This window comes from Diospyros lotus, chromosome 2, assembly GCF_014633365.1.
Source record: "Diospyros lotus cultivar Yz01 chromosome 2, ASM1463336v1, whole genome shotgun sequence".
NCBI classification, from domain to species: domain Eukaryota; kingdom Viridiplantae; phylum Streptophyta; class Magnoliopsida; order Ericales; family Ebenaceae; genus Diospyros; species Diospyros lotus.
The window spans coordinates 19,081,108-19,104,855 of record NC_068339.1 but is presented as its reverse complement, the minus strand read 5'-3'; the positions used below and the strand labels follow the sequence as shown (position 1 = coordinate 19,104,855).

The 23,748-nt window shown below is 36.9% G+C and overlaps 1 protein-coding gene across 2 annotated transcripts; it reads left to right on the top strand.

Moving 5' to 3' along the window:
• Positions 1 to 6,013: 6,013 nt before the first annotated feature.
• LOC127793951 (transcription factor TCP4-like) lies at positions 6,014 to 9,317 on the top strand. Of its 2 annotated transcripts, none has more exons than XM_052324778.1 (2): positions 6,014 to 6,909; positions 8,798 to 9,317. In XM_052324778.1, the coding sequence occupies exon 1, from the start codon at positions 6,187 to 6,189 to the stop codon at positions 6,772 to 6,774; it is 588 nt and encodes a 195-aa protein (XP_052180738.1). In that variant the 5' UTR covers positions 6,014 to 6,186; the 3' UTR covers positions 6,775 to 6,909; positions 8,798 to 9,317. The 2 variants fall into 2 exon arrangements, with proteins under 2 accessions (XP_052180738.1, XP_052180737.1); XM_052324777.1 differs by having other exon boundaries at positions 8,730 to 9,317.
• Positions 9,318 to 23,748: the final 14,431 nt, after the last annotated feature.

Below are 23,748 nucleotides of genomic sequence, written 5' to 3'. Positions count from 1 at the left end.
CTGAACGTTGACAGAAAATATAAGAGAAAAGGAAAGGTGGAATAATTGCCCCCGGGCATAAGTCGAATGGTCGAGCAAGCGATATGTCAGTGTAATTTGGTGGATTATAAGTTCGATCCTCGCTTTACGCAGTAAGGCAAAGCCTTACTCCTATAATTTATCTCCCCGACGTAATCGAGGGCACGAGCATGGGGTCACGCAAGGGCGATCACTAATTCAATTCCAAAAATATGTACTTGATAGATTTGTTATTAATACTAAATACCAAATGATAAAAAAAATCAAATGAAGGTTTAAATAAAAAATTAGTTGCAAGTTGTGAAGAGATTTTTGAAGATAACAATTTAAATTCATCAAAAAGTAGTGAAGAATATGATAAAAATTTAGAAAAACATGTTCCAATCAATAAGAACAAAAATGTTAATGATGAAGATAAGATAGCTAATAAAAATATTTATGATCTAGCACAATAGAAAAGTTTAAACTCAAACCTAATTAATTTATCAGTTGAGAAAGGTTCAATTAAATAAGTTTTAGAATTTTTAAGAGATAAAAATTCTAGAGGCTTTTCTATAATTCATTGCATTCGAAAATTATCAAATAACGAAAAACATGATAGAAAATTACTAGTATATTCAAAATAATTAAATAAATTATTTTGTTATTATTGTAAATTATTTAGTTTGAAATCAAATACAATTCAATTAGCAAATGAAGAGTGTGGAGATTGAAAAAATCTTAATGTTAAAGGTCACGAAATAAGTAATGAACATTCTATAAATATAAACATTTTTGAGTACTTATGCTAAAATGAGATTGTTTAAAAACAAAACATAAACATTTACAGGGAAAAATAAATAAAGAAAAAGAGTATTAGAAGAATGTACTATTAAGAATTATTGTTATTGTAAAAAAAATTTAAAAAATAATTTGACATTTCGTGGTATAAAAGAGAAGATTTATCAAGATAATAATAAAAAAAATTAGATTTAATTGAAATGATTGTTAAGTTTGACCCATAATGTAAGAATACCTCAAATCGAAATATTCAAATCTGAGAAATTCATAGGCTTTATTTTGATCATAACACACAAAATAAGTTGATAAGTATTTTAGCACTAAAATAAAAAATATCAAATAATCAAAATATTTTTCAATTATATTTGATTGTACTGTAGATGCAAGTCATAAAAAAAAATTGTATTTTATATTAAGATATGTAGATATTTTAACAAATTCGATAAAAATAGAAGAATACTTTATAAATTTTTTAAAAGTGAATGATACATCTGATCAATGTCTTTTTAAAGTACTTACAGGAAAAATAAAAAATCTTGAAATTGATGTAAATAATGTAAAAGGGATAAAATATGATAATTGATCTAATATAAAAGGTAAACAACAAAATATGTAAAAAAAAGATTATTAGATATAAATTTTAGAGTATTTTATATACCATATGGTTTTCACAATTCACAATCTTAATTTAGTTTTTTGCGATATGGTTAATTCATGTGCTAATGCTGTAACATTTTTTGAAGTAACATATTTCATATATTCATTATTTTTTCCTTCTACAAAAAGATAAATCATATTTCAAGTTCTACAAATAAGAGATACTTTATATCATTAGAAACTAGTGATAATCTTAAAACAAAAAGTAAAGGTATTTCTTTAGCAACATATGAGATTAAAAATTTTAAATTTCTATTATACATGATTATTTGATATGATATGGTGTTTTTTTATTAATATGGTTAATAAATATTTACAATATAAAGATATAAACATTGTTGTTGTAATAGAATACTTGAAATGTCTTATTTCCTTTTTTAAAAGATATAGAAAAATGTGTTTAAATATCTTATAATTTTTGTTAAAGAGATTGTAGAGTAACTTAGAATAAAAATTTCATAAAAAAAACTTACAATGAAAAGAAAAAAACAATTTGATGAAAATGAAAATAGGGAGATAAAAATTATTTATTAAAGAATACTTTAGAATTAATTATTTTACATATTTTATTGATCATGTCATTTTATCTCTTTAAAACATGTTTGAACAATTTAAAATATATGAAAATAATTTTGGTTTTAAAAAAGTTAAAATTACTTAATGATGATAATTTGAAAAAAAATTATTTAAATCTTAAAGACTTTTTAAAACATGACATGCTCTTTAATATTGACGGCTTGAATTTATTTTAGAATTAAAATTTTTAAAAAAAATTTATAATTGTGAAAACAAAAACACACTTCTGATATTAAATTTTATAAAAAAATATATTTTTTTCAAATACATAAATAGCTCATATAATATTATTAATCATTTTTGTTATTATAGTTTTATCGAAAGAAGTTTTTTAAAGTTAAAATTAATAAAATTTTATTTATGTTTAATTATGTTATAAAAAAATTATGCAATTTAATTATTTTGTAAATTAAAAAAATATTTTCTAAACTTAAATACAAAAATTTAATTAATAATTTTACATTTAAAAAATAAATTTTAATTTTTTAATATTTATTTATATTATTAAATTACTACCAAAATAACTCTTCTCTAAATTCTCTGTACTATTAAGCCGAATTCCAAAGATTTGAACCCACTGGTTCCAAAACTTTGTTGAATCATAGCATCTTCTTTGGATTCCCTCCGTAAAGAGAGAAAGACAGAGTCGGGCTATAGTGAAATAAAAACAGATGAGAGAGAGATGCCAAAAGGGAAGCATCGCCATTGTCATCTCTCTCTTCGGTCAATCTCTTTCTACGCTCACTGCTTTTTGCCCCCTCTCCCCCCCCCCCCCCCCCCCGCTTCGTTGTAATGGGCCAAGTTGCAAGGATGGGGTTCTGCAACCCCATTACCAGCATCTGAAGATAGAGAGAAAAAAAAAAAAGATATAGAACAGAGAGAAAAAGAGAAAGATAGGAAAGAAGAGCCATGATTGGCCATGGCTCTTGGGTAAGATGAAAAGAAGAGAAAAAGAGACAGTGAGAGGAAAGAGAATGAGCCCGACGATATACAGATAAAGAAGAGGGTAAGAGGGAGAAAGAGAAAGGACAGAGAAAGAATAAAGTGATTCTTTTTATTTAATTTTGTCAATGACAAAGGAGTCTCAATTATTTACATTGCTATGGTATTTTTTGAGTCTTGAGTGTAATATATTCAATATTATATAATATTAGAGCAAAATCTTGAGCGTGCATGAGTATCGTCTGCAGTTGGGAGATAAGATACAGAATTCTATTTTGGCCTTTCTTTTTTGTTCAATTAGAGAGTCATATCATTGATAAAGCAGCTTTCTTTTGCATTTGACCCACAAAAGGGTGGGACTGAGGAATTAAGAAGATCTCTCTCTCTCTCTCTCTCTCTCTCACACACACACACACACACACACTCAGTCTCTCTGAAGAGTTATATATATGCACACACATAGTTGATCACATGGGAGTTGGATATACATACATAAAAAATAAAAAAATAGGGGCACCGGCAGCAGCCGGAAGCAGAGAAAGTAAAAGTAGAGGCTCATCATTTCAAGTGGGCTACAGTCCACATGCCCTCTTATTCCTTCTCCGTATTATGTAAGACCCAACAACGCCCCGCCCCCCATGTGTTCTTAACTTGTTCTTTCTCATCATCATAATGCCGTGCCTCCTCGCTCGCTCTCCCTCTGTCCTTGTTCTTTCTCATCATCATAATGCCGTGCCTCCTCGCTAGCTCGCTCGCTCTCTCTCTCTCTCTCTCCCCCTGTATATATACATACATACCTACATACATCTTTATCTCTCTCTCTCTCTCTCTCTCTCCCTCTGTATATATACATACATACCTACATACATATTATAAAGACTGCAAGGACCCATTAATGACTGAAGCATCTTCTCTATGTTGGAGTCCAAAGAATATTCATACGTGCAATATAAAAAAAATCATTCATTCCACCAATAGTTATTGTTTAATTATATCTCCAAAACATTTTCTTACGGGGATTACGAGTTGGATTCTCCATTTAATAATACTTTTTGGGTGGTATCATGTTATATTTATAGATTTCAAGTTTAGTAGGACCAGGAGAGATAAAATATGGTATTTTTTATATTTGTATTTCTCTTTGAATTTCATGTTAATTTTACATAAATATATCTGATTTTTTTTTTACTAGAATACCTAAATTATTTTTAACTTAACAAAAATATAACTATATAAGGTCTAAATCTTTATAAAAAAAATTCTTTTAAAAATAATCGATTCCTTTTTAATTAAGAGTAGATAAAAGCGTTAGTAGTAGAGATGCAAGTCTAAAATATTTTAATTTAAATTAATATATAAAATTATTTCTCATAATTAACATTTTTAATTAGATATGCATTTGACTATTTTTTCGAATTTTGTTTTTCATGTAAATGATTGCAAAACAAACTAAAGAGACGACGACAACGATGACACAGTGACAGTGGTACTTGGCAACAGAGGAGAAAGTGAGAGTGAAAGCTGGCGCTAACTGAGTTAGAAGCCGCTGCCCTGTTTGGCACAGTGAGCAGCAGCAGCAGCAGCAGCATCGGCATCAGCAGGAGGAGGACGCCACTGCTTGCGTTTACTCATCAACAGCGTGCATCCCAACACACACTCTTTGTGTTTGGTGGATTATTATAGGAATAATGCTATTTGTATAGAAATAGCTTCACATATGAGTTTACAAATAAATTTATAGTGATAAATTAAAGATTTATTGCGATAAATTCACGATTTCTCTTCTCTTCTCTCTTTCTCTTTCTTTCTTTCTCCTCCTTCCCCTTCAGCCGCTGCCTCTGTCTCGTCGCCCACCGTCCGCCGTCCGCTGCTGCCTCGCACCCATCGTTGCCTTGCCCAGCTGACTGTTGACAGTCACCGCTCGCCTGGCCGACTGCCGCCTCGCCTCTTAGCCAAGCGACCGACAGTCGTCGGCAATCAGTCGGGCGAGACAGCAGCGGGTGTTGGCGGGCAGTGCTAAAGGGGGAGGAAAAAACAGAGAAAAGAGAGGAGATGAGGAAGGAGAAAGATGATAGAAGAGGTAAAATAGTCATTGAGATAAGAGAAAGGGGGATAAAATAAGTTTTTTATCTTACTTGTAAACCCACCCGTAAATTAGCTTCTATACAAATAACATGATCCTTATTATATATATGAGAGAGCAGCTATTTGTTGTAGAATCTATAAATTTTAGTATATGAGAGTTAATGACGTGATTTTAAATAAATTTTATTAGAATGTTTTTAAATTAAAAAATGTAATAAGCTAAGTCATTAATCAGCGGACTAGTAAGTAAAGTGTCCGTGTCTCGTCTCTCTTTGTGGAGAGACATGGCACATAAAATTGGTTCCGACAGCTGTGGATTTGGAGCTTTTGTCCCGCCTTTGTCTTGTGCATGCAACTGCAACTGAGCTTCCATCATCCTTCCTACACATAACCGCGGTTAAAAACATCGCAGTGATGTGATAGCTGCAGTAAAAATCCTACCTTTTTTAAAACCGAATACCTAACCCTATTTTTTTAACTTAAATTCATAATAAAATATGAATTATTCAGTACCTCACTTTGCGGCCATCGCATCGTCACCTTGTTGTCATTGTCTCACTACCTCACCGATCGTCACTATATCTTCCAATGGTCGACGAGATGATGACAATGAGGCGACGATGCGATGGCTGCGAAGCGAAGGCAATAGCATCAGTAGTTGCACGACCATGGGAGAATGAAAAGAGGAGAGAGGTGAAGATTGGATGAGAACATTCTTTATAAATTTATATTTTAGATAAGGGTATTTTAATCTTTTTAACCCTATTCTATAAGTCTCTCGATGAAATTTTCTGACTCTATAGTAGAACTTATTAAATATAGTCATGCATTTGAAAAATTGAGTGATGATCACTCTTATATAGTTTCCTATACTCATATTCTCAATTAATAAAATAAATCATAAGGCGAACTTTTAACTCTTATTTAGAAAAAAATTGAAGTCATGAACTATTAAACTATACCGAAGCACCAGTCCCCCTTTTATCATCCGACGTTTGGGGCATCGAGCATCTCCTTTCACAATGTAGCAGGGCCTCACGGGAGACGCTCAAAAGAATTCAAGGAATGAAGAAATGAACACGGAGCTAAACCAAAGTCCGCACCCCCATTGAAGCCAGCTCTAAGAATATGAAAGAGGGACGATTTCGCCGACCACCATCGTCGACGGCATTGAAGCTCAAGAGGAACAAAGGGGAGATCGTGGAAGTCCATGGGGGCCGCATTCTCCGGTCCACCGGAAGAAAAGACAGCCACAGCAAAGTCTGCACCGCCAAGGGCCCAAAAGACCGGCGACTCCGCTTGTCGGCCGGTACCGCTATCCAATTCTACGACGTTCAGGACCGGCTGGGCTACGACCGGCCAAGCGAGGCCATTGATTGGCTCATGAAGGAGGCCAAATCCTCCATTGACGGTCTCCAGAAACTCCCTTCTAGTGCCGTACACATTCCATCCCCGGCCGATCAAAGCTTCTTGACGCCGTCGTCCCCCATGGAGTTTCAAGAAGGCCAAAACACAATGTTTTTCCCGGAACTCAGCTTTGAGGCCTCGCCCTCCAACTGGTCCAATTCAAGTTTAGGCAAAGACCAGTTATTTTATCAGGGAGGAACCCTTCAGTCCAGCTTTAATCTACCTCCATTTTCCGGCCTAAACTATGATCATGTCCCGGAAAGCGGCGCCGGAAATCTGTTCGGCGGCGACGGGTTCTCAGGGTTTTAATTGCGTTTCGCAGAGAGTTATTCATTCAATCAAGGAGAGGAAGAAGACTATAACCCGGCCGACTCAAGCGTTCTGAAGCTGTCTGTCTTCTGCATTATCAAGATCAATTAATTAATTAATTAATGGCGCCAAAAGGTATCGAAAATGGTGGATCTTGATTCATTCGTTTAAGAATGTGTATCTACTTGTGTTTTCTGAATCTCTGCTCTACAGTTCACTAGTTTGTTGAATCTTTGCTGGATTAATTGTTTCTTTCTCAGTATTTTTACTAAATTGGACTGTTTTCTCTGCTCTAGAATAGGCAATCAATTCTATATACGATAATATATGAACGTACGTTGTCATGCTTCAGCAAACTGATTAAGCAGCAGAGTCTCATCTCTCAATGTCCTGTCTTCCTCTCCATGGACAAACGATGGCTTTACTTCCTAAATTTGGGATGTAGACTCCTGGTTTAAAAACCGACTGGAAGGCCGATTCGAGTTGCTAATTCAATCTTTATGCACCCACCTATCAGCCCACTAAAACTTGTGTATCATTGGTCTTTTGATGTATTAGCATTTAGCATTGTGAATTCCTTTTTCTATATATTAATGGGGTAACGAACCACCACAAAAAATATTGTGATGCCGCAAACCACACCCCCTACAAAATGGGCTGGGTCCCGAGTCATAGTTGGTTATATGTTTGGTCGTCGCAATCCTTTCTTCAAGCATCATCCTTTGTATTGCATTGCATTAACAGTGTACTACTTACGCCCAGTTTGGAAAAGTCTTTCCGATACTTGCGTAGTTAAGTTACATGTCTGATGAAAATGAAGAGTTGTCTATGTTTAAAAGTGGAGTCATATATCCCTTTGCAATACCTTCAACGTGGGCCTCCTTTTTCGGGAAAAGACATCCTAATAGGTGTTAGGACATGTCAGGCTACTCATTTAGTAGCCCGTGCATATTTCCGTGAACAGGGACAGATCCAGTTAGGTTTTGGATCAAACTCACCATTAAATGACCTCCTTAATTTGGTCAAAAGGCTTGAGGTGTTGCATGACTATTTTCTTGGCATCTTTGTAACCATCTTAGTAAAGTTCATAGTTATTTTCACCAATAAGATTAGAAGTTTCATCTTATCAAGAATCTAAGATTACAGCTGAAGAAAATGCTATGTAGTCAAGGAAATTACTTGATGAGCTATTAGTTAGTATTTGTTATTTATAGAAAATTGTTAGAAAGTTAGTAGAGTTAGTCAATTAGTTGAATTGTTAGACAATTAACTCTATACAGTTATAATATTGTCCTCTTCTTCTTAATAAATATAAATCAAGCATTTTTTTACGCACTGTAGATTTCTTTAGCTTTAACACGCATTTCCAAATAATGATGGAAGTGCGAGTTATGAGTGGTGGTGGATAACATGGGAGACAATCTTAAACCCACACCCCCAAGGTCGAGGAGCTTTCAAGTTGGAGGGAGTTGTGGTCCGATAATTGGGATTGTGGTCTGATAATGGGGCAATGGGCAGCAGTTTCTTAATGGAGAAGACAATTACAATCACCCCTTAATTTAAAAAATGGTCTTTTCTCTTCCTATATATTTACACAGAAATTCCTTCAAAAGTGTGTGTGAATGAATAAATTGAGGTCAGGAGATAGAAACTATAAACCAATCAAAAGGAGATATTCTTGAAGCTCTAAAGCATCAAGATGGTAACTTCATCCTCCATTAATTTAGGTACGTAATTTATGTTGACTGCATTAGTGACTGTGAAATCATTTTAATGCAAGATTCTAATTATGTCATTTATAATAATAATCAACTAATAATTATGTTGAATGAAACATGTAAATGTAATTTACAATTACATCTGGTATCAGAGTCTAAGTTATGAATATTGTATGAATTCTGCCTTTAGTAATAATGTTTGTACTTTGAGGCTTAATTTAGTCCATCTGGAGTCAGATCACTCATCATTGTTGGCTATGAACTGTGACGGTGATGGTGATGGTGATGGTGATGGTTGCTAGCAGTTTCCAGAGGGAAAGACCTACAACGACGGCAGCAAACAACAGTATCCTCTCTTCATCTTCTCCAGTTGTGACTTTTTGTCTTCGCCGTGACCCCTCATCTCCTCTGGTGTCGGGCCTTGAAACATGGGCTCGTAACTTGCGATGGGCATGAAGTTATCAGAATGTTGCCGGTTGAATGGGTCGCTGATGGAGAAAGACAGCCGGCAGGGCTGCCAGTGATGAAATTCTCGGTGAGTTGCAGAGGGAAGAGAATGTGAAAGGCCGGGAGGGTAAATGAAGAATGGAAGGAAAAAGATAAAATTTTTAGGGTTTTAAAATCTTCCAACTTGGATTGAGGTGATGTGTTGGGTTAAGCCCGATCTATATTAAAGTTAATGGGCCGGCCGGGTCTATGAACCGACCTTTTAGGAACTTGGATTAGATTGACTGGCATTGTATCCGCACTGTTTTGGGTCAGGTTTTTCGACCCGCCTGAATAAAGAAATAATAAATATAAATTTTGGTGCAAAATTAAGGTTTTAACAACACAATTTTGTGTTGTTTTACTACAACCAAGTATTGCAATTTAAAAAAAAAAAAAATACATTATGATGAATTATGAACCTATGCTTGGTAATTTATGTAAAATGCATTATTTATTGTTATAGTTTGATAGTCACCAAAGTGATTGACTAGAATGTTTAATATGCATAAATAATAATTTATCCATAATATTAATAAAATGCCTATAAAAAAACTAAATGGATAAATTAAGTTTACTAATCATTAAAATTTTAGTGTTTATCCAAAGATAAATCGTTATTCATGATTAGTGGATATAATAGAGATGTATTAATATTTTTAGTTAAATATATTTGTTTATTTAAAGATATCAAATTTATTTGATTAGAATTATCGTAAATCACCTAACAAAGTTAATATTTGACATTTACTTATGATAATATGTTGTAGTATTTACCCAAAGGTGAAGTACCATATATTTTAATTTATAAGTAATTCATTTAGAAATTAATTATAAATATTTATTCTTTGCAACTATTATAGTCCATTCACAAGTCTGATCTCTTACTCTCTCTTTAACGGATTAAACTTCTCAAAATGTAGAAAGCAAGTCAACTTTCACTCAAGGATTTTGGACCTTGACTTTCCTTTATTGGAAGACAAACCTGCTGTTACTACAGACACAAACAATAAGGATGAGAGGTCATATTATATAGCATGGGAATGGAATAACATATTGAATCTTATGTTTTTGAAAATGACTATTGCAAGCAACATTAAGTCAATTATTATTCTATCCAAGCTCGTAAGCATTAGGCTCCTCATTGTTGAGTCAATGAGGAGCCTAATCCTCATTGACTCAACAATTTCTATCCAAGCTTGTAAGCATTATTATTCTAAACTTGTTTGTGAATTCAATTGTTTCTCCAAGGAGAGTTGCTGTAGCGTTGGCGGAAGGAATCAGGAGTTTCCTTGTAACCACCCCATTGGCTCCGACTCCAAGGCAGCTAGAGTTTAAGGTTTAGGTAGCTCGTGCTTATCTTTTTATTTTAAAGAAAGATATGAACAAAAATTTCGGGCTAAAAATTAACAAGATAAGGAGAGGCTTCACATGGCAAAGAAAAAAAAAAAAAAAAAAGTAAAAAAAAGTTTTCGTGTATATTTTATATACATGAATCTTGTTGTTGTCAAAATACAACAATTAAAATTTATGATGTGAGGTCCACTCGAGCTTGGTGTCGGCTGAAGTTAGGTTGCCGTAAGAGAAGCTGTCTCAAGGGAGTTCGCCGCAAGGATACCTGCCGCAAGGATTTCGCCACACGCTCCTTTGCCATAAAGATCTTCCTTCGCCACGAGGCTTTGCCACAAGGTCTCGTCGCAAGATTTTTCGCCACAAGGTCCTTCACAACAAGGCCTCGCCACAAGCTCCTTCGCCACAATGTTTGGTCTTCACCACAAGGTTTGGTCTTCGCCACAAGGTCTTGTCGCAAGATTTTGCCTTTATTGCTAGGTCTCGCCGCAAGGATTTTCCTTCGCTGGTAGGTCTCGCCGCAAAGTTTTGGCCCTGTTGATACTTAGAAATGGGTTAAAAGGCTTGCGGGAATCCTCGCTTGCGACGACCTTCCGATGCCTAAGTCAGTACTGAATGTAGATAGCTATTATCAAAAATAGTGAAAATACAGTCAATGTGTCGAGATTTTATCGAAATCCGAAGTCCCTTTCAATGTCTTGTAGTTGGGTATTTATAGGGCACAATTCTCAAGAATGAATAATACTGACACGTGGCGATTGTTGAGTGGGGCTTAAGTTTCATCGAGAGGGGGGCGCTTGCTGCAAGGTGGGCCAGCTTCTGCCACGAGGTTGGCCCTCGCAGCTAGCCTCTACCGCGAGCTCTGCGGCAAGGTTGCCACAAGGCTAGCCTTCGCGACCAACAACTTGTCGCAAGGCTTGCCTTTGCGGCCAGCAACTTACCACGACGCTGGTTCTCGTGGCTATCTTCCAACCATGAGCCTTCATATTTTCATTGAAAATTTTTCATTTTTTTCCTCCGATTTTTCATGGCACAACAAATTTTTTGCTTTGTAATTTTGCCTTTTAAAAATAAGTTTATTAAAAATCTACATATCTATATCTCTTAATTTTTTAATGAAAATGTGCTAATTAAACTAAAGACCCATTTTCAGTTTAAATAAATAATATTATTCTTGCCCCCAGGGCATGGGTCAAACGGTCAGATGGGGAATATGCCAGTGTCAATCCGGTGGGTTGCGAGCTAGCTCGATCCTCGCCCTGCGCAAGAAATAAAGGCCTAACTTGCGATTTACCTCTCCTAGGCATAATCGAGAACACGAGCACGAAGGCCACGTAAGGGCGATCATCTCAAATAACATTACTCTTTAAAAATAACTAAAAGAATTTAAGTAAATGAATATTCCATTAATATTTCATCAAATTCAAATGCAATGAATGCAGCTAAGAATTATTATATGCGAAAATGGCAAGGAAAGATCCAAACCTTCCACCCACAAATGAAATGAAATTAAAATAAATGTTTTACTCACCAAATCAAATACGTCATACTTTAAATTAATGTTAAGATTCAAAATTGGCCAACATTGAAAGTGTAACAGCAATATTTTCCATGCATATTCATGCAACTATTATTTAATAAGTAATGTTGCTCACTGGGATGTTGGACTCTTGGTGAAAGGTGAGCATGTAGGGTCTTACTCTAAGATTAATCTTTCATTTTATTTTAGGTAAAAAAGTTAAATAATGTTGAAATGGATACCAAATGAACTCAAAGGAAATGAACTTTGCTCAGTGAATATTTTGAGGAAATTATGATTTGTTATTTTTATTATTATTATTTGTGTTGTTATTTGAACACGAAAATAAGATTTGTCTAATGGAGATCATCCTTTAACCCTTGAAATTTTCACAAACCAATAATAGGGCAAAAGATATTCTCACTTTCTTAGATGAAATTACAGAGCTTTCTCGATGGTATTTGTGTTGTACTTTGAGCAATGGGATCTCCTATGTTTATATAGGAAAAATTGTTGGGAAGAGATAACAATTTTAGATATTTTGAGATCAAAATTATCTTCATTTATTTCAAATTTATTGGAGAGAATTTCGAAAATACTGTTTGCACATTCATCATGAGAATACTCTGCGAGAGACTCTTTCAAAAGACTTTGAAGAGTTTTTCAATTTCAACAAAATCTCTCTTTTGCAAGGATCTCTCGAAGGAGTCACTTGGGGTGCACGGCGAGGAAGCGACATCGACGGTGATAACAAAGGAAGCAACCCATATCGTCATTGACTGAATCGATGGATTGCGATGACGATGGCCACGGAAGTGACCCACACTAACATTGATGGAATCAACCCACACTGACACTGATGAAATTGATGTACGACGATAGTAGCCAACTCAACGGAATAGACGCAGGGTAACGGAGATGGAATCAATGCATGAGGATAGTCACCGAATCGAGGCACAACAATGGAGACTGATCTGGCCCTCACCGACGACAACAGAACAACAACGATGATAGCTACAAATAGGGTAATATCGACTGGACAATGTACCCTATTAATTTACTTGATCCATTAGTAATATTTTTTACATACTTTATACCGTATGAATTGGAGGATATTGACAATATTGAAACCTTTCAACTACAATCATTTAACTGAATGAAATAGTATTTTCTTAGTTAAGATGACTTCCAATTTGAAAATGTGTGAAGCTTTAATCAACTCCTTTACTATGCATCAAAGAATCATGTATGAACATGGTGTATCTGTTTGGTGCTACATATCATAGAATAAGGTTAATTCTGGAAGGAAATTCTTGAGGTGTCGATTCTCTGGAAGGTAATTTGTTCTTTTATAAATAAAAAAGTTGTTAATGTGAATGTAATTGATTGTTGGATAGTTTGGTGGATAGGATGATAATTGCAGATGGTTTGAATAGATTGATGATGAACACATAGCTCATTAGAAAATATTATGTAGAGTTTTGTTGGATAAGTTAAATGAAATGAAACGTAACATGACAAAAATGATTGAAAATGAGAGAATACTATAGAACAAGTGAAGTTATTGAAGAAAAAGCCTTAAGAAGAAAAGAAAAGCTACTAAAACTTGAGAAATACCATAGATGTATTAAGGAAGAAAATTTTCAATTGAAAATGAAGCTCCGAGAGTTTAGGACAAGAAATTAAGTTTGTTAGGGGTCTAATAGTGTTAGGGTTGGGTTGTTTTCTATTGATTTTATGGGTCATGAAAAATGAAGGAAGTAGTTTCAGGTATTTGGCTTTGATATAATCAGTGTATGAACAGTTGTAAGACATGAAATATGTGGGAAAGTGCTAGGGTTGGGTTGCTTATTTGTCAATGTATTTCCATCTAAGTGATAGAAGTACATTTGTTGTTTTTTAGTTATGTATTTGCATGTAATTATTATTTTAGTTATTAGTAAACTAATATGTTAATTAATTATCTTGATGCTTGTGTCTTAGCCAGTGCTAAAACATGAACACAATTTTTAGCATTTTGGATAGTATGAGTCAATAGATGTGTCAATTAAGAGTCAATAGTATGGATCAATAAATGTGGGAGCCCCCAATCGGATATCCTGTCAGCACAGAAAATCAGAAAGAAGTCCCACGAGAGAATAATAAAGAAGCATAACTCTACCATGCACATTCCTAGGATTACAATGCACATTCCTAGGACAACAACTTAGTACAACGGAAACATGATATATACATAGCCTAAGAGACGTGAAGGTGTTGACATCACAACATAACCCTCAACATAACACAAAAACATATACAACACAACACCAAGGGGTAACATACACCCTCTAAACACACAAAAGCTACAAAACTATCCCAAGACTCAATGGTTGGGGCTGCTCTGTACACCCTACTACCTAACAACTAAGATACTGCTATTGTAACGACCCGTTCTCCCAATCAAGCCGTTACTCAAGAAATCTCAAGATTTTTTTTTATAAAAGATTTATTAATTTTCTTTTTTCATCCAGCCAATCTTAAAAACCACAATCTTCTCATGCTCAAAATTCCCAAACTATACTCATTTAGCTAACAGGGATTAAAGACTGAAGCTGCGTAAGGCATTTCAAGTGTACATCGAAAATAATAAGATCAAAATCCTAATAGATTGTCATGTGTTACCTTAACATAGCATGTTTATATATAATTGTCTCGTGACTAAAATAAGACCAAAATAAGGATTACATGCCAATCGTACGAAATGTAATAACAAAAGTAATTTAACATGCTTGGTCCCCTTATTTAACAAACTAACCACGTCTTTCTTTTCACTGCAAGTCCCGATTGGAACGTTGAATATTCTAGGGGCATAACTCATATTAGATGTTGAATCATCTAAGTGAATGGCATAAAAGAAATTTTTATGAAATGCATTAGTGATCATCTGCATGGCATAAATCAAACTCAACATGTCAACCTTGGGACATCACCTTGGCGTGCTTAGTTCCTGGAAAGCAATTTGGCCACCACTTGTGGGAACCACTATTCCAACGCTTTCCATAAGAATGAGCATTGTCTCGTCCACAAGGAGAACCCAAATCTCGACCCACTAGTCATAACAATGACATGATTCGAATATGACAATTACATATAAATCATGTGCCATGCATATCAAAATATCATGTCTAGTTAATGCATCAGATAATGATCAATATGCGTAAAATAATATTTTGATATTTTGGACTGCACGTCTCTATCCGTCAACAGCATCTCATCCAGTTAATACCAAACCCACAACAATTACTCTTGAATATCCATTTCCACTCATGAATAGATAATAGTTATAGTAACCCTGCAGGTCTCTGGTGTTCAGCTTTCACTTGCTGGCACACTAGGCATCATGATACGAACTTTGTCACACTCCTGTTCATACCATCCCACCAAAAGTGGTGGCATATGTTCTGATACATCTTCATAGCATCTGGGTGTATAGTATAACACGTATGGGGGGCTTTTGATAGAATTTCTCATTTTAGTGCGTCATCATCTGGCACCCAAATCCGCTCACGATATAGCAACAAGCTGTCATCTCTTTGGCTATAACCCACGGGATCATATATGGCCATATCTGCTAAAATCTTCTTCAACCTCTCATCGATTTGTTGTCATTCTCGAATCCAGTCTATTAGGTCTGACAGAACACTCATGTAAGTACAATGTAGCACAGGTCCTGGTGATACTAAGATAGCGAGCTCACTCATTTGTTCCAAGATCAACCCCTCCTACACCATCATTGTCGTAACTACTGCTCCACAATAACTCAATGCATCGGTTATAATGTTAGTTTTTCCTGGGTGGTGTAAGATCTCACAATCGTAATCCTTCATCAATTCCATCCATCAACGTTGTCTCATGTTCAATTCCTTTTGGGAGAATAAATATTTCAAACTCTTATGATTTGTATATATCTGTACTTTTTATCCATAAAGATAATGCCTCCAAATCTTCAAAGCAAACACAATGGCTGCTAACTCCAAGTTATGGGTAAGGTAATTATTCTCGTGCTTCTTCAACTGCCTGAATCATAAGCATTCATGCGCCCATCTTGCATCGGTACACATCCCAATCCTGAATAAGAAGCGTCAATGTAAACTGTAAACTTCTCTCGCTGCTTTTAGGTATGGCCAACACAGATGTCGTAGTCAATCGCTACTTCAATTCTTGGAAACAACTCTCATAAGAATCATCCCAATCAAAAGTTACTCATTTCCTTGTCAGCTTGGTCATAGGTAAGGCTAAGCGAGCAAATCCCTCTATAAATCGTCAATAATAACTGACGAGTCCAAGAACCTTAGTTACTATTGTAAGCCTTGGCTAGTCCAACCTAGCCTCAATCTTTATTGGGTCAACATAAATGCCTTCTCCGAATACCACATGTCCGAGGAACCATACTTACCCTTGCTAGAACTCTCACTTAAAAAACTTAGCATACAACTACTTCTCTTTGAGCCTCTACAGAACCATCCTAAGGTATATCCCATGTTCTTCCAGGTTCGGCAAGTAAATCAAGATATCATCGATAAAAATAATTACAAAGCAATCTAAATACTCCCTAAACACCGGTTCATCAAGTCCATAAATACCACTGGTGCATTCGTCAATCTGAATGGCATAACCACAAATTCATAATGGCCATAACATGTGCGAAATGCCATTTTCTGGATATCTTCATCTCTGACCCGCACTTGATGATACCCTGACCTCAAATTAATCTTGGAGAAAACATAAGCTCATTCAAGCTGATCCAACAAGTCATCTACTCGAGGAAGTAAGTACTTATTCTTCACTGTAACTTGATTTAGTTGTCGGTAATCAATACATAGCTGCATAGATCCGTCATTCTTCCACATAAATAGCATCGGGGATCTCCAAGGCGATGTACTAGGTCGAATGATAAATCTTGCACCTGCACCTTCAACTTCTTTAATTCATTTATGTCTATTCTATATGGAGTCTTAGAAATCAGTTGAGTACTTGCAGCAAATTAATCACAAAATAAATCTCTCTATATGGCAGCAGTCCTGACAACTCGTTTGGGAATACATTAGGGAAGTCCCAGACTACTGGAAACTCAGATAGTTCTTGCCTCACTCTTGATGTGACGATCACAATGACAAGATATGCCTCACACCCATGTCGTATCAACTTCTCTGCTTTCATTACTGAAATCATTGGGGTTAAAACTACTGGCTTAACAGCCCAATATAGAATAATTGGTTGTTAGGAAAATTCAAAAGAGATTACCTCCCAATGACAATCAACCTTAACATAATACCATGATAGCCAATCCATGCCCAAAATAAGGTCAAAATCCTTAATAACAAGTATCACGAAGTCACCTGGTAGCACCTTATCGTGCACCCCAATCTCACAACCTTTGATCACCTCACTTTAGCAACACAACACCACCTGACATGATAACATATAGATAATATGGCAATGGACTTCGAGGAATATGAACATAATGCATAACATGCGGTGCTATGAAAGAATATGTGGATCCTATATCAAAAAGCACACGAACATCATGATCATATAATGTAAGAATACCTTGCACGGTGTTATTCCCTCATTCAGCCTTTGTCGTTGTAAATGCGAACACTCTCCCTTGAACTTGCGGCCAGTCAGTAACAATGGGGCGTTAAGCTGCGAGTAGTGGTAATGGTGGTGCTGCTCTTTACACCCTAAGCATCACCAACCATTATGCCAATCTCTGCCTCGGTCCTCCTACTCCCTGTCCCCCAAACTGTGAGCATATGCTCGCCCTGTGTCCCTTTTGGCCACATCAAAAGCAAATAATCTCCTGGCTAGATGTCATGCCTGAACCCCTGTCGACAGTCCCTCCATATATGCCCTAGTTGCCCACATCAATAGCAAACTTCTCATTACCCATGCGACATGATCCTTGATGTCAGACCACATAATTTACATGCCGAAAGTCTTTCCATGCTCTTGTTGGGGCATACATCCCACATTTTCTTCTTGTTATTATTTCCTGCTCCCCTAAATGTTGTGTAACACCCCACTTTTCTCTTACCGAGCGTGTCACTATGTTGGGGCCCAAAATATACATAATTTATTTTTATTTTTTTTTTTCCCGGTACATAACTTAAACCTTAAGTACCGAGTCCCGAACAAAACCCCCAGCAAATCATTAAAAATGCGGAAACGATAATCGAAACCTGATATGGTACATAGTCAACTCATTTTATTTATAACATAAGAATTCGTACCATAATTAACATCATATCCTCAATATTGAAACACATAAATACATGGAGATTCCATAATATTCTAACAACTAAACATCAATAAAGTATTAGCTAAAACATATCCGAGTCAGCTTGCTGAATCATCGGCCACGCCATCACGTGCCGTCATATCTCAACCTGCTCCCTGCCCTAACTGCAAGTCTAAAACTGAAATGTGGAATGTTCTAGGGGCATAACCCATTAGAAGATGAAACTTCTAGTGAGGGTCCAAAACATATATACGAATGCATGATGCAATAACATGAAACAACATTTGCCCTTAATGTAACTTCCCTGGCCCGCAAGCCCGGCTAGGAATCCTAGGCAAATCTCGAACTTCTGTAGGAAAAGCTTAACGTTATTCCCTCAATACCCTTGGGGAATTACGGCTACACTCTGGGGGAGATATCCCACTCTCATGCACAAATATCAACGTGATAATAATATCGTGCCATGTAATTATCACGACTTTTCATGCAGTATGACAAAATGAATCATATCTTTCGTAAATTTTATGCATATCAAGGAAATCATATCATATATGAGTTATGGGGATAAAACCACTCACATTTGCCCTAAAGATCAAGACACCTTGAAAAGCGTGCATTGCCTCGATATGCGTGTCGGCCTTGATTTTCGTGCGAACTCTCAAAAGTTGCACCAATCACATCATCTCGATCTCCTCAATCATAAAATAATATTTAATCACTAAATATCCTCAGTATTCCATTTATTTCCTTTTATTTCTTATTTTCCTTCATTTTTCCTTCTAAAAATCCCAATAAATACATCGAGACTATTTTCTCAAATCTATCTTCACAACAATTCATAATAGACTATAAACTTCCAAGGAAAAATACTGGACATACCCGGATGTTGCGTTTTCATGCAAAATGAGGCTCTTTGGCTCGAAAACTAAGACATCGAGAATCCCAAATTCAAATCTTTTTGCATGGACCTCCGTAAAATAATTTTTCAGCATTTTTCTCTGAATTTTCTAGCATAACACGCTCCCGCATGCGCCCCAACATGCTAGGGCGAGTGGGCGCGCGTGGAATGGGGCTTGTGACCGGCACACGCCGGTTGTCTTCTTCGACGACGGCCGTGCCGGCGATCGGGGATGACTCCACCATCCTCTTCCTTTGGTCCAGTCGATCCTCATGGGCTATCTTGGAGCTCGAAATGAGCACCGGAGGTGCCCCAACCAGAGGCTCGAAGTCTCGGCTAGGCGAGCCACCACCGTTTTCCGACGAGCTTCGAAACCCCTCTAAACCTTCACCAAAACGCCTCAAATTCTCCAGGATGCATCTACAACTCATGGGCTTCAAAAGCCCCTTAAAATTGACGGCCAATTCATTCGATTTCACGACCAATTTGAAGCTCAAAGTTATCAAATTTTTGGTCTCATTCAACGCCTATTTATAGGCATTTTCGAACCTTCAAACACCCTTGGCAGCCTTACCTATCACCTTAGGAGGCTAAACCTCCCCTAGATCAACCTTCAAGCAGCCTCAACCGACCACTATCATCACTTGCAGGCTTTGATAAAAACGACCCCATTTTCGGCTGATTTTTCTTGAAATCCAATCGCCCCTATGGCCGTTGTCTGCCACACCTTCACAAAAGTTGGTCCTTGGGCGCCAATTTCGGTGATTTGATGGGTTGGTCGGCTATGGTTTGCTTTAATTTTTAGAAATTCCATTTTTGCCCCCCAACTTTGACTTATTGCATTTTTGCCCATTTTCTCAAGCCCTTGAACTTTCTTTCATTTCCATTAGGACCCTAATGTTCTAAAATATCATTTTGACCCTTGAGAATTCCTAAAAAATGTCGTTTTGGCCTCCCTTTAGCAATTTTCAAAAACTGCACTTAGGCCCGAATATTCGTTTTGGCCTTAAACCTCTTTGTTTCTTCTTGAAACCACTGAAGGGTTGTTTCTTATGAAAAACCGAAGCCCCCTCAAGCTTCTGTTAGCTTCCGGGAAGTTGTCTATAATAATTCGGTATTGCAGCCTAATTGGTAGCTGTATTTTAGCTGTACCAAAAATTGTTCCCGATCTGATTTCTTTCTGCACCATAAATCCTATCTCGGGATGCTTGTTAATGCCACATCATTTTCCTTTGGCATCTCAGCTCCAGGGCACTCCCGGCAGTCGATTTGGTCAATTTTTCAGGCTATTCAGATACTAATTTTCTCTTAAATCCCATTTCTCTAATAAATTGCTTCTTTTTAATTAACCCAAAGTTCTCGGGTATTACATGTTGCCTGCTTGCTCCTCAACTCATTCCGATCTCGCTCTATTGTATAGGCCTGCTACACTACAATAGGATAATTTGTGATCTTGACCCCTGCCAGTGCATGTCGAATTTCCAATCTCAAGCCTCTCGAAAACTTCCTGGCTTTCTTATCCTTTAACATCACTAACTCAGGTGCGTATCGTGCCAAAGAGATAAACTCGGTCTTATACTAAGCAACTGCCTTACTTCCCCAAACCAACTCAATAAATTCATATGTCTTTCGCTCACATACCTAGGCCAGAATGTAGGTCTCACATACCCAGACGGGAAAAAAAATATAGGTCTCATTAAATATCTTTTGAAACTCCACCTATATCGACTCCCTACAAGCGTAACACTGTTTAACAATCTCCCACCAACGCTCAGCATCACCTCGCAAAAGAAAACTACCAAGATGCATTTTTTGAGCATCGGTGTAACCCATAGTCTACAAATGCTTCTTCATTGATGCCAACTAGTTCTTTGCCTCGAAAACATCTGGTCCCCTATGAAATTTAGGCAGTTGCAGTGGTATAAAATTCTTTAAGAGTACACCTCCGGCACCATCCACTTGGCCATCATTATTATTATTGCAATCTTATCCCAATTGGTTGGCAGCTAATACATCAACTAGCCACAAAATGCCTGCTAGTGTCCCCTGCATATTGGAGACATCCTGACAAAGATCCTCACAAGGGCCTTGTGGTGGCTCTGGCATTGGGATAGTCTGACCACAGTCCCGAATAAGCAATCGTCCACATCCTCGTCCACTTTGAGTACTCATAGCACCAACACAATCAAGAACACTTAGATCACAATCCCCAGACTTACCACCCATATCTAACTCTGAGACACCTTAGCTCTACCTATCATCCTTAGTGTACAAGGGCGACTTATCCCAAATCATACTCAACCATGCTCTGATACCAAAAACTGTGGGAGCCCCCACTCAGATCCTATTTGCACAAAACTAGAAGGAAGTCCCACGCACATTCTTAGGACAACAACCTAGCACAACGGAAACATGATATATACATAGCCAAAGAGACGTGGAGGTGTCAACATCACAACATAACCCTCAACATAACACAAAGACATATGTACAACACAGCACTAAGGGGTAACAAACACCCTCAAAACACGCAAAAGCTACAAGACTCCCCCAAGACTTGATGGTTGGGACTGCCTTGTACACCTTGCTACCTAACAACTCAGATACTGCCTCCCTCGCCCCCGATCTTAGCCTTCCCTTTACATGGAATGATGTAAAGTAAGGGTAAGTCACAAAACTCAACAATAAAAGGGTAATAGAGTTGAGGGAGTAACCCAAACTACCCGCACAACACGTACACATTCATGCACACATCCATATCATGAACTTAAAACCATATAGTAAATGCATAAATAAACATGCACATAATGGTTATTGGGGCCCACATAAGACATACCAGCACCCAAGTCCCTAAATCCAAACCTGTCTGTTGCCATGAACTGACAAGCAAATCAACATGAGCTGCTGCTCCATAATCCGCACCATGTGCTTAAGTTCTCATACCAACATTTCAAGACAAACCTCCCACAACAAGAAATTGAGCCAAAGCTCCCATACCAATACACCGAGCCCAAAGCTCTCTCGGGAAGGTCATCATGTCACCTGAACTCGTGGATGTACATCCCGTGAAAAAATTTGCCGCATGCATTAGTAACCATGTAATGCAACATATAGGAAGTGCAATGGCGTAGTAAGCATAAACGTGATACAAGCCCCCCATGAAACCAGACATCAAGCCATGCTTTGCCTACATAGTAATACACATGCAATGCAATGCTCGTGCATAACCCTAGTCATTCTAACATGCCTATGCCCAAGCATTCATAGCATGTGACCCCCCAATGATGTAAACCTGAGCCCCAACTTCACATTAACATAATTAAAGGCTATAAAATACATACAAGGCAGGATCGGTCGACAGACTCCCGAGCATCGGTTGATAGTTTGTCTCAGGGGCAATCGATCGACAGCTTGCTTAAGCCGGTTGACAGTTTTCTCCCACAACACCAAACAGTCGACAACCATGCCCAATCGGTCGACAACCTCTGCGTCTAGCAATCTGAATGACAACATAAATGACCCAAATCACATAAGCCAACATGAATGCATCCAACTATAACCTACCCCAATATGACAATGCATCATTCCATGAAGAAACATAGGGAAAACCAAGCTCTATTTAAGCTTTTGGAAGAAATATAACAAGATTGCCCTTTAAAGAAGCTCACAGCTCAAGAGACACAAAGAGGACTAGAAAATAGAGAATTCAAACTGTAGATCACAAGAAGGAAGAGGAACTTGCCTTAAATTGAGGAGGAATTGCCTTGTTGCCTTCTTCTTCTCTTTCTTTTCTTCTTCTTTCCTTTCTTTCTTTTTCTCAATTTTTCTCGACCAATTGCTTCTTCTTCTCTTTCTCCTCTTTTCTCTCTATTTATATAGTCCCTTAGATGATGTAGGAAAGTCTTAGCAGGAGCCAAGGTCTTTTAGAAGACACCCACCAAGCTCCACAACTGCCTAATCGAACTGAAAGTGGCCTGAAAAGCTGAACCCAATAACAATCGATAGACAGTCTCTAGCAATCTGTTGACACTTCATCAATCAGTCAACAATTCAATGAAATTTATCGATAGTTTCCTCAATTGGTCAATAGTTTGGAGGCAATTTGTCAACAGTTGCTCATCTTCTTACACACTACAAACATACACCAAACACACTTAAATGCCACACAAATCTAGACCCTGATAATGGGTCGTTATAATAGATGTGTCAATAGATGAGCAAGGGTGTTTTATGCGTAAGACAAAATGACGTCATTTTGTCTTGTGCATTAATGGATTAGAATGGCAAAACGACATCGTTTTGCTCAGCATGTCATCTCAGTTGTCACGTATGCTGGGACACATGCTTAACCAATTTAGGATAAAATTAAAATTACAGTTAAAATTAGATAAAATTGTAATATGACCATAACTTCAGGATAAATCAATAGATTCAGCCTAATCTAAAATGTAAATAATATATGATGGAAGAAAATGATTGAAAACACAAAATAATACTCAGAACTAAGTAATTTTGTAATTTTTATATAAAATAATTATATAAATAAAAAATATTTATTAACGACGAGAGACTTAAGTGTTTAACTTAATAAAAATGAAATGAAAAAGAGTATGAGACCATGCGGTAGAGATGGCAAAATGGGCTCGGCCCGGGACCGGGCTAGGGCCAGCATTTTGCTGGCCCATTTAAGGCCGGGCCGATTTGGCTCGGCCCGGCAGGC